The sequence below is a fragment of the Takifugu flavidus genome, chromosome 5, assembly GCF_003711565.1.
Source record: "Takifugu flavidus isolate HTHZ2018 chromosome 5, ASM371156v2, whole genome shotgun sequence".
Taxonomy (NCBI): domain Eukaryota; kingdom Metazoa; phylum Chordata; class Actinopteri; order Tetraodontiformes; family Tetraodontidae; genus Takifugu; species Takifugu flavidus.
The window spans coordinates 18,176,789-18,193,712 of record NC_079524.1 but is presented as its reverse complement, the minus strand read 5'-3'; the positions used below and the strand labels follow the sequence as shown (position 1 = coordinate 18,193,712).

The window sequence follows — 16,924 nt, the reverse complement described above, 5'->3', positions numbered from 1 at the left end:
ATCACTCCTGGCTTATTGTGTGTGTGTGTGGTGTGTGTGTGTGTGTGTGTGTGGTGTGTGTGTGTGTGCACGTCAGCCTGGAGGAAAGAAAATAGAGCAGAGTGTGGATTGATGTGCACGTTTTTGGTTCAGCGAGTGTGCCTTTGTGTGTGTGTGTGGTGTGTGTGTGTAGATGGCTGGGTGTGTGTGTGGGGTGTGTGTGTGTGTGTGTGTGTGTCCTGGTTCAGGAGGGACCAGATGCAGGCCTCTTGTACTGGACTCAGTACTTCCACTCTGCTGAACTCAATTAGTCCTGCTGGCCGGGGGGGTCCTGCTGGGGGCCGGGGGGTCCTGCTGGGGGCCGGGGGGTCCTGCTGGGGCAGGGGGGTCTGCTGGGGGCCGGGGGGGTCCTGCTGGGGGCCGGGGGGTCTGCTGGGGGCCGGGGGGTCCTGCTGGGGGCCGGGGGGGTCCTGCTGGGGGCCGGGGGGGTCCTGCGGGTCACCCAGGGGGTGCTGTGTGTACAGTAGGGGTGAGGGGACATCCGTCCACGTCACAGTGTAAGGGTGGACTAATGTCTGCAGGTGTCCCTCCCTGCTGGGGGCCGGGGGGGTCCTGCTGGGGGCCGGGGGGTCTGCTGGGGGCCGGGGGGTCTGCTGGACTAATGTCTGCAGGTGTCCCTCGGTGGACAACAGCCAGTGGACCCTTCTGTGTCCTCGTCCTGCCGTCCAATCAGCACAAGAGTTTATGAGCAGGCTGCAGCTGATCCCAGACCTGCTAGCTGAGCAATTACCCAGAGTGCTTTGGGGCTGCATGGCAAGCTGGACGAGCTCATGCCCTCTGACACACACCATGGGGGAGGGCAAGGGAGGCTGTCTGAGCTTGTGTGGGGGGGGACATATGCTCCGGCAGCAACAGTGTCTATGTGGCCGACTGGACAAAGACATCTTTGGCAGAGAGAGACAGTGGTGGGGGAGGGGAGGGGGGGGGGGGGCAGCGCTATGGCTGCTGAGCGGTGGGGGGGGCGGGCCCCGTGTCACCCATCTGCATGCAGATGTCACTGCACATCTGTCTGCTCTCACTTTTATTCCTGCGTCTCAAAGAAGAAGGAAATTAAGGCAAAAGTTAGCGGCACCCCCAGCATGCTCTGCTCCCCACCGGGTCTCTAGGTGGACCCGCTGGGGTCCATCGGTCCGAGTCTCTAGGTGGACCCGCTGGGGTCCCATCGGTCCGGGTCTCTAGGTGGACCCGCTGGGGTCCCATCGGTCCGAGTCTCTAGGTGGACCCGCTGGGGTCCCATCGGTCCGAGTCTCTAGGTGGACCCGCTGGGGTCCATCGGTCCGAGTCTCTAGGTGGACCCGCTGGGGTCCATCGGTCCGGGTCTCTAGGTGGACCCGCTGGGGTCCCATCGGTCCGAGTCTCTAGGTGGACCCGCTGGGGTCCCATCGGTCCGAGTCTCTAGGTGGACCCGCTGGGGTCCATCGGTCGGGTCTCTAGGTGGACCCGGTGGGGGTCCATCAGTCTGGGTCTCTAGATGGACCCAGTGGGGGTCGCATCAGTCCTGGTGGGGGTCCCATCAGTCCGGGTGGGGGTCCCATCAGTCCGGGTCTCTAGATGGACCCACTGGGGGTCCCATTAGTCCGGGTGGGGGTCCATCGGTCCAGGTCTCTAGATGGACCCACTGGGGGTCCATCAGTCCGGGTGGGGGTCCCATCAGTCCAGGTCGGGGTCCCATCAGTCCAGAGGTCCAAACTACCACATCCTGGGTCAGCCTTGGTTACCTTGAAGGTGACAGATCTTTGAGTTACTTGTGGAGGAGCAGCCAGATTATTAATATATGTTTTAGATGCAGCAGGCAGTAAAAACAGGCAGCACAGCGGCGCGGAGCGGCACGGCGGAGCGGCACGGCGGCGCGGAGCGGAGCAGCGCGGCGTCCCTTTGGAGGCTCATTGCAGGCTGTGTTAGCTGGATTTAATGGGACAGTGTGATGTGAGAACATGACAGGGGCCCGGGGGGGGGGGGGGGGGGTAACCCACTGCTATTCCCAGCTGCATGGCTGCTAATCCACTCAGTGATCACCAAAAGTTTCCCAATGTTTTTTTTATCATTGGAGCGTCAGAAAGAAAAGCTTGTTTCTCTCAGAGCTCCGCGAGACGAGGAAGACGAGGAAGACGAGGAAGACGAGGAAGACGGAGCTAATGAAAATAGATCAGGATCCAGATGTGAGGGTTCCACAGCAGCTTCCACTGAGGACAGAGCCTCAAACGAAGGAGTCAGACAGACTGAAGAGGAGAGGCTGGTGCTCGCATCATTCAGAGGCTGTTCCCGTTTACCAGGAGCTGGGGGGGGCGCTCATCTCAAGGTGTCTCGTTAACTGGCGAGAAGCTCCGCACATTTTAACGAAGTGGAGCCCCCCCCCCACATTCATCCCCAACAAATCAACCTTCTGGGACTCGAGTTAGCATTTCTGAAGCGGCAAAAGTTACAGTAGAAAGTCATTTTAACTGCGTGATGAGCTGTGATGTCCCCCCCCCCCAATGGAAACACCTCCCACGTGGACTCCAGCACCACACTCAAGTGCAGCTTTGAGGAACATCATTAATTCTGCTACTTTCCAATCAGAACTTTCCCTCATCCATAAATGACCTTTTATCCACTAAACTGACTGAGCTGAATGACTCCAGATGTGGAATTTAGCATCCGCAGCTTATTTAGGCGCCTTTGAATAATAAAGATGTAAAGTCTCAGTTTTACTGTCACAGATCAGACTCAAATGCTCTCATGCTCTTCCCTCTGAAATCTGTGAGAAGACCTCAAGATTAAAGAGCAACATCTGGTCTCCTGGAAGGTAGAGGTCACCCTCCAGCTGCACGTGCTCCTGCGTTCCAGGGGCGTCTCGTGCAGATGTTGGTGCTCTGCTGCAGTTTTAGCGCAGCGCAGATAATTGGGACTCAATTTAGAAAGAGGGTCAACCCTGGGAACACCCAGGAGACTCTTCCCTCATTAAAAATCAATTAACACAGCAATAATGTCCTCGCCGTAGCATGCCGGGGTTAGCACGGTAAACTGTTAGCTTTGCTCTCACGTGTGCTAGCTGAGGATGCCGACAGCCCCCCAGGCCCACCAGGTTGGGACAGATTCAGGAAGAGACAGGAAGTTGTTGTTTGAGCTGTTTGGTGCTGCAGGGTTTTCCAGCAGGGACAATGAGAAAAGACGGTCGTATTAACATAAAAACAAAGACAGGCTCTTGGAAACACATGTTTATCCAGCAGAGCAGCGAGAATAGAGTCCTCATCCTCATCCTGGGGGGGGGCCAACCGCTGATGAAGACACGCCAAGTTGCTCCACACGCCAGTGACATCACTTCCTTTAATAGCCTGGTGCTGGAGCACATCATTGCTGTGACAGCCAGACGAGTGCAGCGAGTGGGTGGTCACCGTGGCAACAGCAATGCTGTCAGGACCGTCTCCCTATATCCCACCTGACAGTCCCCACTGGCACGAGGCTCCGCTGACAATGCGACGCCCCCTCATATTCACATACAGACGCACTTATCTCTGACTCTTTGCTGGTTCTGAGGGAGACGCTCCCCAGGAACATTCACCTCAACAATGCTCCTGCCCACACAGCCAGGAGCTTCGGGGCATTATTACTGCCACACGGGGAGGGAAATCTGCCCGGGGCAAAAGGGGAGTGAACACAATCACTGCAGAACAAGAGACGATTCTCCAAAGAATAACGTATATGCACAGCAGCAGCAGCTGAGCAGCAGTAGCAGTAGTAGCAGCAGTAGCAGCAGCTGAGCAGCAGTAGCAGTAGTAGCAGTAGCAGCAGCAGCTGAGCAGCGCAGTAGCAGCAGTAGCAGCAGCAGCAGTAGCAGCAGCAGCAGCAGAGCAGCAGTAGTAGCAGTAGTAGCAGCAGCAGTAGCAGCAGTAGCAGTAGCAGCAGCAGCAGTAGCAGCAGCAGCTGAGCAGCAGTAGCAGTAGTAGCAGCAGCAGTAGCAGTAGTAGCAGCAGCAGTAGCAGCAGCAGCTGAGCAGCAGTAGCAGTAGTAGCAGCAGAGCAGCAGCAGTAGCAGCAGTAGCAGCAGTAGTAGCAGCAGCAGTAGCAGCAGCAGCTGAGCAGCAGTAGCAGCAGCAGCAGCAGCAGCAGTAGCAGCAGCAGTAGCAGCAGCAGCTGAGCAGCAGCAGCAGCAGTAGTAGCAGCAGCAGTAGCAGCAGCAGCAGCAGCAGTAGCAGCAGCAGTAGTAGCAGCAGCAGTAGCAGCAGTAGCAGCAGCAGCAGCAGTAGCAGCAGTAGCAGCAGTAGCAGCAGCAGTAGCAGCAGCAGCAGTAGTAGTAGCAGCAGTAGTAGCAATAGAAGCAGTAGTAGTAGCAGCAGCAGCAGCAGCAGTAGCAGCAGCAGCAGTAGTAGCAGTAGCAGTAGCAGTAGCAGCAGCAGCAGCAGCAGCAGTAGTAGTAGGCAGCAGTAGTAGCAATAGTAGCAGCAGCAGCAGCAGCAGCAGCAGCAGTAGTAGTAGTAGCAGCAGCAGCAGCAGTAGCAGTAGTAGCAGCAGCAGCAGAGCAGCAGCAGTAGCAGCAGCAGTAGTAGCAATAGTAGCAGTAGTAGCATTAGCAGCAGCGGTTGCGGGCCGGCACCATTCATAATTCTGGGTGTGTTGTGGGCAGTACCGGTCCAGAGGACGACAGGACTGTGGTTCCTGCCCGTCGGCTCTATCGGGTCCATCTGACCTGATTCACAGACAGGAACGTCTGTGTAGCATTAGCGGTTTGTGCAGCGTCTGTGGTCCCAGTCCAGGGTTCTGACCCAGTTTGGAGCCAGCTGGGCAAGAGCTGTAAATGGGGCATCTGAGCTTCAGCAGAACCTGCAGTAGTTCCACCAGCCTGTGGTAAACCAGTCAGGCAGGCAGACAGACAGGCAGGCAGGCAGACAGACAGACAGACAGGCAGGTAGACAGGCAGACAGACAGGCAGACAGACAGGCAGGCAGGCAGGCAGATAGACAGACAGGCAGGCAGACAGACAGGCAGGCAGGCAGGCAGACAGACAGGCAGGCAGGCAGGCAGATAGACAGACAGGCAGGCAGACAGACAGGCAGGCAGGCAGGCAGATAGACAGACAGACAGGCAGGCAGGCAGGCAGATAGACAGGCAGGCAGGCAGGCAGATAGACAGGCAGGCAGACAGGCAGACAGACAGACAGGCAGGCAGGCAGACAGGCAGGCAGGCAGGCAGGCAGGCAGACAGACAGACAGACAGACAGGCAGACAGACAGGCAGGCAGGCAGGCAGCAGGCAGATAGACAGGCAGGCAGGCAGGCAGGCAGACAGGCAGGCAGGCAGGCAGACAGACAGACAGGCAGACAGGCAGGCAGATAGACAGACAGGCAGGCAGACAGGCAGGCAGGCAGACAGGCAGACAGACAGGCAGACTCATCTATTATTACTCATCAAGAGCAAAGCCCATCTTATTAGGGTGCGATACCTCCGTGGCCACTAGGGGGCAGAAATGCAACTGAAAGGCTGAAGAATGAGCGGGTTAAAATCCCAATAATGGTTCTTTACCCGACTATGTAACATGAAAGGGAATTATGCTAACGACAGCACTGATAATTAGTGTAGCATGAGAGTGCAGCATGAGAGTGCAGCGTGAGAGTGTAGCGTGAGAGTGCAGCGTGAGAGTGCAGCGTGAGAGTGCAGCGTGAGAGTGCAGCGTGAGAGTGCAGCGTGAGAGTGTAGCGTGAGAGTGCAGCGTGAGAGTGTAGTATAGAGTGTAGTATGAGAGTGCAGCATGAGAGTGCAGCATGAGAGTGCAGCATGAGAGTGTAGCATGAGAGTGCAGCATGAGAGTGCAGCATGAAGTGTAGTATGAGAGTGCAGCATGAGAGTGTAGTATGAGAGTGCAGCATGAGAGTGCAGCATGAGAGTGTAGCATAGAGTGCAGCATGAGAGTGCAGTATGAGAGTGTAGCATGAGAGTGTAGCATGAGAGTGTAGCATGAGAGTGTAGCATGAGAGTGTAGCATGAGAGTGCAGCATGAGAGTGCATCATGAGACTGCAGCATGAGAGTGCAGCATGAGAGTGTAGCATGAGAGTGTAGTATGAGAGTGTAGTATGAGAGTGCAGCATGAGAGTGTAGCATGAGAGTGCAGCATGAGAGTGCAGCATGAGAGTGCAGCATGAGAGTGCAGCATGAGAGTGCAGCATGAGAGTGCAGCATGAGAGTGTAGCATGAGAGGCATGAGAGTGCAGCATGAGAGTGCAGCATGAGAGTGTAGCATGAGAGGCATGAGAGTGCAGCATGAGAGTGCAGCATGAGAGTGCAGCATGAGAGTGCAGCATGAGAGTGCAGCATGAGAGTGTAGCATGAGAGGCATGAGAGTGCAGCATGAGAGTGCAGCATGAGAGTGCAGCATGAGAGTGTAGCATGAGAGTGCAGCATGAGAGTGCAGCATGAGAGTGCAGCATGAGAGTGCAGCATGAGAGTGCAGCATGAGAGTGCAGCATGAGAGTGTAGTATGAGAGTGCAGCATGAGAGTGTAGCATGAGAGGCATGAGAGTGTAGCGTGAGAGTGTAGCGTGAGAGTGTAGCGTGAGAGTGCAGCGTGAGAGTGCAGCGTGAGAGTTCAGCGTGAGAGTGCAGCGTGAGAGTGCAGCGTGAGAGTGTAGCGTGAGAGTGCAGCGTGAGAGTGCAGCGTGAGAGTGCAGCGTGAGAGTGTAGCGTGAGAGTGTAGCGTGAGAGTGCAGCGTGAGAGTGCAGCATGAGAGTGTAGCATGAGAGTGCAGCGTGAGAGTGCAGCATGAGAGTGCAGCATGAAGCAGACAGTTGTGGTGCTAACGAGGTGGGATGGAGCGATTATTCCTGCTGATTAGCTTAGACAGGCCGGAGCGTCTGCAGTCCTCACACATGATCCAATTACACTCCAAAAGTGCACACTCGTGAGCTGCCCGACAGGTGCACGTACACTCACCTGCGGGACGTGCAGCCGTGCAACAGTGACACATCACCGTGCACATCCATGAACCTGCCTGCGTGCACGTGCACACGGGGCTGGGGCTGAAAGTCATGTGAGAGGAGTAAATGTAAAATGGTGTGAATGAATGATGGACTAGCAACAGTTAGGACCCCTGTTATCCTCTATTCTACAGCCCTCACACACACACACATAACACACAACACACGTAACAACACACACACACCCAAACACACACTCCCACACACGCACACACAACACAACAACAACACACAACACACACACACACGTACACACACACACATACACACACACACCCTCACACACACACACGTACACACACACACACACACAACACATACACACACACACCACACGTACACACCAACACGTACACACACCCACACACACACACCCTCACACATACCCACACACACACACTCCCACACACGCACACACACACACACACACACACACACACACACACCCACCCACCACACACACACACACACACACACATCAGTTCCAGTTCGAGTAGATTTGGTGACTTTACTCCTCTTGAGCCTCTCGTGCTGTAAAAGACGCAGTTTTGATTGATTGATTGATTGATTGAGTACTTTATTGATCCCTTCAGTCCATCAGGGAAATTAGCAGCAGTTTTATCACGTTTATGTGCGGTTACTCTGAAATCTGAGTGAAGCGGCGCTCAGCGAGACGTGGGGACCTAACTAATGTGGGATTAGCGAGGCGGCGTAATCTCTTTATAGAGGGTGTGCCAGCTCAGCAGACACACCTCTGCATCAGTCTGGGCGGCTCTCTCTGCCTTTATGGCAGACGTGAGCGACACCGACGCTGCCGTGCACTAGCCTGCAGCACTTCCTGTGCCTCTGGTCGTGCGTGTGCATGGAGCTGCCAGGACACGGTGAGTACAGCTACGGGGTTCAGTGGGAGCGCCCACCTGGGGGGGCAGGCTACGCCTGTTTTAGGGGCTGAGCCCACGGTCGTACCCCGTCACATGCACACATACTCAAAGCCTTTATGTGTGATGTGCACGTGCATTTGTCTTTGTTGGGGACTTTCAAAGGTCTGGGAGGGGTCCAGGGGTCACTGTGCCCCTGTGAGGTCACTCACATTCAAGCACCTTCAGTCTTTCTGGCTTCTCCACCTTAATGGGACCACCGGTGGAGAGGTGTGGGATGAGGAGCGTTTGTCTCGCCAGGCTGTCCTGATAACACATGTTCTGACCTGTCTCTCTGCCTGTCTCCCTGTCTCCCTGTCTCTCTGCCTGTCTCCCTGTCTCTCTTCCTGCAGCCCAAATTGAAGTTATACCATGCAAAATCTGCGGGGACAAATCATCAGGCATCCACTATGGCGTCATCACCTGCGAGGGGTGCAAGGTGAGACCTCTACCCTCCGCCTGAGGGCCAGTCTGCTGTGTGGGTCTGCCTGCACGTCTGTGTTCACCCTCTCTTGGTGGCATCTGCAGGGTTTCTTCAGACGGAGCCAACAGAACAATGCGTCCTACTCTTGTCCCCGCCAGAGGAACTGCCTCATCGACAGGACCAACCGCAACCGCTGCCAGCACTGCCGACTGCAGAAGTGTCTCGCTCTTGGAATGTCTAGAGATGGTGAGAACACGTCCGGTGTCCCTAAAACCCCCTGGAACACATCAGCCCCACTTTAAGGGGCCAAGGTTTCTGCTCAAAGTGCCATGTCCAGAAAGCCAACTGAATCCACCTGGGTGATTGGTTGGGCATTAATTCTGCTCATTTCTCATTGTTTAGCCGTTAAATTTGGCCGCATGTCCAAAAAGCAGCGCGACAGCCTGTACGCGGAGGTCCAGAAGCACCAGGCGCGGCTGCAGGAGCAGCGGCAGCAGCAGACGGGGGAGGCCGAAGCCCTGGCCCGCGTTTACTCCTCCAGCCTGACCAACGGACTGTCCACCCTCAACCACGAGATCGGAGGCACCTACGCCAACGGCCACATCATTGAACTACCCAAGGGTGGCCATGGCAACGGAGGCGGAGTCCCGGGGGGGTATTATGGGATGGATTCCACGCAGCCTTCCCCAGATCAGTCGGGTTTGGACATGTCGGGCATGAAGCACATTAAGCAGGAGCCGGTCTATGAGCTCACGCCAGTGCCGAACCTGTTCAGCTATGGAGGCTACCAGGACCCTCAGCTGGGGCACAACAACGTCAGCATGGGGGAGTTGGGTAAGGCTCTAATCCTACTGAACTTCAGAGAGAGTTGAGCTGCCGCTACGCTGGCAGCATGGTAGGAGAACACCAAGGTTTAGCAATCGAGCTGACATCGGGTTCACACGAATCCAAGAACCATCACGTGACCTTGTTCTCACAGACGTTCCAGCGCTACATGTAGGTGGGAGACCGGCTGCTCCAGTGAGCTGAAGCTTGTTGCTCCATCCTCCAGCGATGCTGTTTTCATTTCAAGATGCCCATAAAGGTGTCTAGCGAAGGCCTAACTGGACAGTTGAGAGCAAGAGGAACAAGTTTCACCTCTGAGTGCTGGTTTTATTAAAAGAACTCCCCCATCCTGGGCGGTCAGCCCTGACAAATCCACCTGTACGGATTAATGTGACCTGAAAGAATGAGAACCTGCACCAGGACCTACATGGGCATTTCAAGATGTCATTTCACGAGACCCAGAGTTTCTCACAGATGAAAAAGTATAGATGAATTAATAATTACAGACCTTTGGGTCTACACATTACAGAAGAAACGTGGTTAATCTGAACTGTCAATAATTAATGAATGGCCACAGTGTTCATAGATTAAGACTCAAACAATCGTCTCTTTCAGACCGAATTGCTCAGAACATCATCAAGTCCCACCTAGAGACATGTCAGTACACAGCAGACGAGCTGCAACAGCTGGCCTGGCAGACACACTCCTACGAAGAGGTCAAGATCTACCAGAGCAAGGTGAGTTTGACATCTTCAAACGGTTCCACCAGCATGAAGGTGCTGCAGTGTCAGCAAACTCTGTGGTTTACTGAGGCGCGAGTGTTGAGAGGACATTTGAGAGGTGTGTCTGGGTTCCAATCAGAGTATGACAACAGGCACCTGTAAACCACCCGTAAAGTGTCTGCAAACCACCCATAAATCACCTGTAAATCACCCGTAAATCACCCGTAACCCCCCCCCAAAATCACCTTTAAAGCACCTGTTATCCACCTCTAAACCACCCGTAAAGTGTCTACAAACCACTCCTAAACAACCCGTAAATCACCTGTAAACCACCCGTAAACAACCCGTAAACCACCTGTAAAGTGTCTGCAAACCACCCATAAATCACCTGTAAATCACCCGTAAACAACCTGTAAACCACCCGTAAAGTGTCTGCAAACCACCCATAAATCACCTGTAAATCACCCGTAAACAACCTGTAAACCACCCGTAAAGTGTCTGCAAACCACCCATAAATCACCTGTAAATCACCCATAAACAACCTGTAAACCACCTGTAAAGCACCTGTTGTCCACCTGTAAAGCCCCTGTAAACCCCCCCGAAAATCACCTTTAAAGCACCTGTAAACCACCTGTAAACCACCTGTAAACCACCTGTAAAGCCCCTGTAACCCCCCCGAAAATCACCTTTAAAGCACCTGTTATCCACCTGTAAACCACCTGTAAAGCCCCTGTAAACCCCCCCGAAAATCACCTTTAAAGCACCTGTTATCCACCTGTAAACTACCTGTAAAGCCCCTGTAAACCACCCGTAAATCACTTGTAAATCACCTTTAAACCACCCGTAAAGTGTCTGCAAACCACCCATAAATCACCTGTAAATTACCCGTAAACAACCTGTAAACCACCTGTAAACCACCCGTAAATCACCCAAAAATCACCTTTAAAGCACCTGTTATCCACCTGTAAATCACCTGCAAAGCACCTGTTAACCACCTATAAACCACCCGTAAAGCACCCATGAACCCCATGTAAAGCACCTGTAAAGCACGTGTAAACCACCTGTAAACCGCATGTAAATCACCCGTAAATCACCTGTGAAGCACCTTGAAGCACCAGCAAACCGCATGTAAATCACCCATTAAAGCACCTGTTAACCTCCCGTAAAGCACCAGTAAAGCACCTGTTAACCACCTGTGAAGCACCTGCAAACCGCATGTAAATCACCCGTAAAGCACCTGTTAACCACCTGTAAACCACCCGTAAAGTGTCTGCAAATCACCTTTAAAGCACCTGTTATCCACCCGTAAACCCCGTGTAAAGCACGTGTAAACCACCTGTAAACCGCATGTAAATCACCCGTAAACCACCTGTAAATCACCTGCGAAGCACATGTAAAGCGCCTGCAAACCGCATGTAAATCACCCGCAAAGCACCTGTTAACCACCTGTAAAGCACCCGTAAAGCACCTGTTAATCACCTGTGAAGCACCTGCAAACTGCATGTAAATCACCCGTAAAGCACCGGTTAACCACCTGTAAAGCACTCGTAAAGCACATGTAGATCACCTGTAGATCACCTGTTAACCACATGTAAAGCACCTGTAAAACACCTGTAAAGCACTTGTTAACCACCTGTAAACCACATGTGAAGCACCTGTAAAGCACGTGTAAGCCACCCGTAAAGCACCCGTAAACCACCTGTAAACCACCTGTAAAGCACCTGTTAACCACCTGTGAAGCACCTGTTAACCACCTGTTAACCACCTGTTAACCACCTGTGAAGCACCTGTGAAGCACCTGTTAACCACCTGTAAAGCACCTGTGAAGCACCTGTACATCACCTGTACCTCCCGTGTGTCTGCCTCCAGCCCCGGGACGTCCTGTGGCAGCAGTGTGCCATCCAGATCACCCACGCCATCCAGTATGTGGTAGAATTTGCCAAGCGAATCTCAGGGTTCATGGAACTTTGCCAGAATGATCAGATCCTGCTGCTCAAATCAGGTGAGTTTTGCTGGACCCCTGATTTCCAGAACGTTTCTGTTGTGGAGTCAAGAAGAGAGTTTAGGGTTGGGGTTAGAGGGCACCAGCTGAGTGGCCTGAATCCACAGGCAGGCAGGGGTGAGTGGCTGGTTTTATTGCTCCGTCTCCTCTTACAGGCTGTCTGGAAGTGGTTCTGGTGCGGATGTGTCGGGCTTTCAACCCTCTCAACAACACCGTTCTCTTCGAAGGGAAGTATGGAGGCATGCAGGTGTTCAAGGCCCTTGGTAAGATGGTGCATCCAGAGGAAAAGCTCAACAAACCCTACTGAAACCTCCGCAGTAACCCTTCTTCGTTGGTGTCCTCCTTTCCCCTCTAGGGTGTGATGAGTTAGTGAGTGCCGTGTTTGACTTTGCCAAGAGTTTGTGCTCCCTGCAGCTAACAGAGGAGGAGATCGCTCTGTTCTCAGCAGCCGTGCTCATCTCCACAGGTCAGTGCACCCTGACACCAAACAGGAAGTAGCCTGAACGCTGGTAAAGCCGGTAAAGCCGGTAAACCACACCGATGTGGTGGTGGTGTTGACACTCATGGAAACATCCTCTCTCCTGCCCAGATCGGCCCTGGCTGATGGAGCCCAGGAAGGTTCAGAAGCTCCAGGAGAAGATCTACTTTGCTCTGCAGCACATCATGCAGAAGAACCACATGGACGAGGACACTTTGGCCAAGGTAAGCCCCCCCTCCTCTATCAGAGCCTGACCAAGAATGAAAGGAGCTCTTCTGGGTGCACAGGTGTGTAGCAGCGTGGCACCCTCTCTGCTCATCTCTAACCCCCCCTCTATTTCTCGGTCTGCTCCTCTTGCTTGGCAGCTGATTAGCAGAATTCCAACGCTGTCGGCCCTGTGCACACTCCACACAGAGGAGCTGCAGGCCTTCCAGCAGCTGCACCCGGAAACAGTCAATGTCCTCTTTCCTCCACTCTACAAAGAACTGTTTAACCCCGACCCCAACTCCACCATGGTCATGCCCAAGTGACTCCCCGTGGTGGACCGAGCACACGCCGCTACCACCGATGCAGCAGCACAGGCTGCGTCCGTCAGCAGATTCCCAAACCCCCGCAGCCTCATTTCAACTTGGAGGATGAGGAGCCAGTTGCCACAAACACAGTTCTCGCCAACAATTGTAGGAATGTCCAGAACTTAATCCATCGACTTCACCGATACAGTCTGAAGAATGTATATACAAGCGAAAGTGGCCCCAAGGCACGAGCAAGAGTCAGCTCTCCTGACCAGAAATGTACAGACTGGGCCCGGTCTGTGAACAATCTGAAGATCTGAATCGTTGGTCCTGGAAATGGACCAGACCATCAAGTCAAAAGATTTGGTTCCTTTTCCTTGTTTTAGTGAAGAACTGGGTGGGGCAGCGATGTGGGTGTAGCCAGCTAACTGTAGCCAGGTAACCGTAGCCAGGTAACTGTAGATACCCTTCTAGTGCAGAGCGATTTCCAGTATTACTTCCTGTTCTGTTCAGATACCTTAGACCTAATTTAAATCTACATCGGACCCCTGCGGCCGACTATACTTCATCTGTGTTTTTTTTTAAATTTTACGATAGGTTCTTATGTACAGAATTTGTAAAGTTGAGACGTTTAAAAGAATATTGGGTCAAACCAAGAGTGAATTTGGGTTTGTTGAACTCTAGAAGCCTTGTTTGGAGTTTGTTCATATGTAAAGAAGCTACGACATTGTTCTGATGTGAACTTAGAGAATTACGTAAAGAAGGATTTAAAAAGAAATCAACAGCTACTACTTTTGAAGGAAAAGATATATACGTACAAATGAGTTTATGTTACACCTAAAAGAATCGGGCAGCTTCTGCCGTAATCATTTATTCTTGCTGCAATAATCGTCCATCAACAGTGGACTTCTTCTGAACAATCAACCAGACAGAGCCAACCAGAGCCAGGGCCTGGTCCCTGGCTCTGACCCCGCTGGCCAGTGTGGCAGCAGAGGAGCGTCAAAAGATCCGAGTCAGGACAATCGTGAGCGGGAGGCTGCAGGAGCCCTCCGGCACCCCTCCGGCACCCCTCCGGCTTTGCACAACCCTCCTCGGCTGAAACAATGTTTCTCTAAAGAGCAATAACTCCACTCTGCCTTTAGGACCTTCTCTGCTCCCCTTCTCTTCCTGTCAGCAGCTTACTGGGTGGCAGATATGAAAAATTGCACTATATTTGAATTTTCTTCTGTGAAACTCTATTTATTCCATCACAATGTGACTAAATATGATCTGGGGTTAGGACGTAATCGAGAACATTCCGCGGAGTCACAACGGGACCTAGACCTGGAGCCGTTCCTCCTTCGGGCTCAATATAGTTGTAGCACTTATGATCTGTCCTGGATGAATGTCGTGTTGATGAATTGGGCTCCGCACCGCCGTGCTGGGGACCCGTGGGTCTTTGTAGCGCTGCGGCCCCCTTCCAGCCTGAGACAACGGCTTATTTATTGCTCTGCCATTTCCTCCTCGCTCGTGCCTCGGTGCTGACCACGTGGACGGAGGTGTGAAGGACACTGGTGTCTTCACCACGGTCTCAGTGTTATCCCAGTCACCTGACCCCAGATCAGAGGCCCGTGGCTCTGAAGACAATCACTCCATAATTGTAGCGCGATGCACCACAGCATCTCTCAGGGAGCAGCTCTTTTTCTGACTTTGCATTAAAAGAGGGTTGAATATTTTTGCAAATCCACGAAACTCGACGATCAATGAATTTTCACTTTGTAGACTAAAATGAGACAAGTCACCAAACGTGGGCATTGGAACCAGCCCGGCCGAGGCTTCGATGAGTGTGTGTGCGTGTGTGTGTGTGTGTGTGTGTGCGTTGCTGCTTCAGGACAGTGAGGGACGTCCCCTGACAGATCTGTGAATAAAGAAACACCTCCAGACGTGAATATGAAGCTTTTGTGTGTGGGTTAGGGTTAGGGTTAAGGTTAGGGTTAGCTAACCCTAACCTTAACCTTAACCTTAACCTTAACCCACTTGTTGTGTGTGAAACGTTGCTGTGAATCAGAGGGGGGGTTGGGAGGTGGGGGGGGAGTAACACTGTAAGTAAAATACTGTAGCAATAAGAAGTGGAGGCATTTACTACTGTCATGTTTGCATTGTAAGATTATTTTTATTTTATTACTATTTACTATTATTATTATTGCTCTTATTATTGACTATGATTCTTCTATTACTATTAGCCTGTTGTTGTTCTGTTCTATTTGCATGACATTTCATTCCAATGAAACATTTGGGGTTTATTTGTGTTTTCTCATGTGACTCTGGTGGGAGGGGTCGTTGGCAGGGTCAGGGGGGTCAGGGGGGTCAGGGTTCATGGGTTTAGGGTAAATTCCCCGTCAGTCGAGTCAGTTCAAAACACGTCAGCAACTGAAAGAATTTGAAATAAAGTCTTATTTATACTCAACCCACCTAAATGTTGTTGTTCAAGTCCCTTTTTTAAAAGCTTCTCCTGAACATGAATGTGGGCTGGGCGGCCCTGCTCTGAAGGGCCTGGCTGACCCGGACCAGTGACCCTTGACCTGTAGGGGAGGGGGGTTCTGAATGTGAGGGAGCGCACGCCACGCGCCTTTATCGCTCCATCGGCACCCAGAGCGCACGATGGTTGTCTATACACGTGACCACCCGCAGAGGAGCGTGCACGCAACGTGCACCCTCTCAACCCGCTTGGCTTCAAGTTCCTGTTGTACACGTCTGCCCACCACTGCTCCAGCAGAGGTGTGAGAGGAGCCCAGAGAAGGGCACGCTTGTAATGTAAATGTTCTATATGCATCAGACATACGTGCAGCTGGTGTGTTCAGGTTCGCTAATTTACTGTTTAGAATGTTGTTCCCAGCAAAAGTGGAGCATTGTGTAGGTGACTCACGCCGCCATACGTTGTGTGGAGACGCCATACGTTGTGTGGAGACGCCATACGTTGTGTGGAGACGCCATACGTTGTGTGGAGGGCACCATACGTTGTGTGGAGACGCCATACGTTGTGTGGAGAGCAACATACGTTGTGTGGAGACGCCATACGTTGTGTGGAGACGCCATACGTTGTGTGGAGAGCGCCATACGTTGTGTGGAGACGCCATACGTTGTGTGGAGACACCATACGTTGTGTGGAGAGCGCCATACATTGTGTGGAGACGCCATACGTTGTGTGGAGAGCGCCATACGTTGTGTGGAGACGCCATACGTTGTGTGGAGACGCCATACGTTGTGTGGAGAGCGCCATACGTTGTGTGGAGACGCCATACGTTGTGTGGAGACGCCATACGTTGTGTGGAGACGCCATACGTTGTGTGGAGAGCGCCATACGTTGTGTGGAGACGCCATACGTTGTGTGGAGAGCGCCATACGTTGTGTGGAGACGCCATACGTTGTGTGGAGAGCGCCATACGTTGTGTGGAGAGCGCCATACGTTGTGTGGAGACGCCATACGTTGTGTGGAGACGCCATACGTTGTGTGGAGACGCCATACGTTGTGTGGAGAGCGCCATACGTTGTGTGGAGACGCCATACGTTGTGTGGAGAGCGCCATACGTTGTGTGGAGAGCAACATACGTTGTGTGGAGAGCGCCATACGTTGTGTGGAGAGCAGCGAGACACGGAGACGCTTTCCTGTCCCGGTTACTCAGCAGGACGCTGCTGGACTCTGGACTCAGGTCAACGACCTGCGTCCAAACATTTCCACAGAAACAGCGTGTGTGTGTGTGTCTGTGTGTGTATGTGTGTGTGTCTGTGTGTGTATGTGTGTGTGTCTGTGTGTGTATATGTTGTCTGTGTGTGCGTGTGTCTGCGTGTGTGTGTGTGTGTGAGGGTGCGTTTATTACGGTAAAGACAGAGCCACTGGTGCGGGGGGGAAGGGTCAGGGTTCAGAGCTCTGCAGGCTCCTCACAGCCCCTCCTCAGATGTACATACATACATGTGAGTGACTTTTGTTCAATTCTATATTTTATCGCTTTTGTAGACATTTTGTTGTGGGAATAAAAACATTAAAAGAAATTTTATGGTTATCAAGTCCGTCTCATTTG

General features: G+C 52.7%; 1 protein-coding gene across 1 annotated transcript in view; it reads left to right on the top strand.

Annotated features, from left to right (window-relative positions):
* The window catches only part of rorb (RAR-related orphan receptor B), a 26,363-nt gene extending 9,468 nt beyond the window's left edge, over positions 1 to 16,895 (top strand). Inside the window, exons 2-11 of the mRNA XM_057033305.1 lie at positions 8,257 to 8,342; positions 8,432 to 8,573; positions 8,730 to 9,161; positions 9,768 to 9,889; positions 11,744 to 11,876; positions 12,032 to 12,139; positions 12,232 to 12,342; positions 12,466 to 12,578; positions 12,720 to 16,004; positions 16,496 to 16,895. Coding sequence (XP_056889285.1) covers positions 8,257 to 8,342; positions 8,432 to 8,573; positions 8,730 to 9,161; positions 9,768 to 9,889; positions 11,744 to 11,876; positions 12,032 to 12,139; positions 12,232 to 12,342; positions 12,466 to 12,578; positions 12,720 to 12,884 — 1,412 coding nt within the window. The 3' untranslated portion in view covers positions 12,885 to 16,004; positions 16,496 to 16,895. The remainder of the gene's footprint in view (positions 1 to 8,256; positions 8,343 to 8,431; positions 8,574 to 8,729; positions 9,162 to 9,767; positions 9,890 to 11,743; positions 11,877 to 12,031; positions 12,140 to 12,231; positions 12,343 to 12,465; positions 12,579 to 12,719; positions 16,005 to 16,495) is intronic.
* Positions 16,896 to 16,924: the final 29 nt, after the last annotated feature.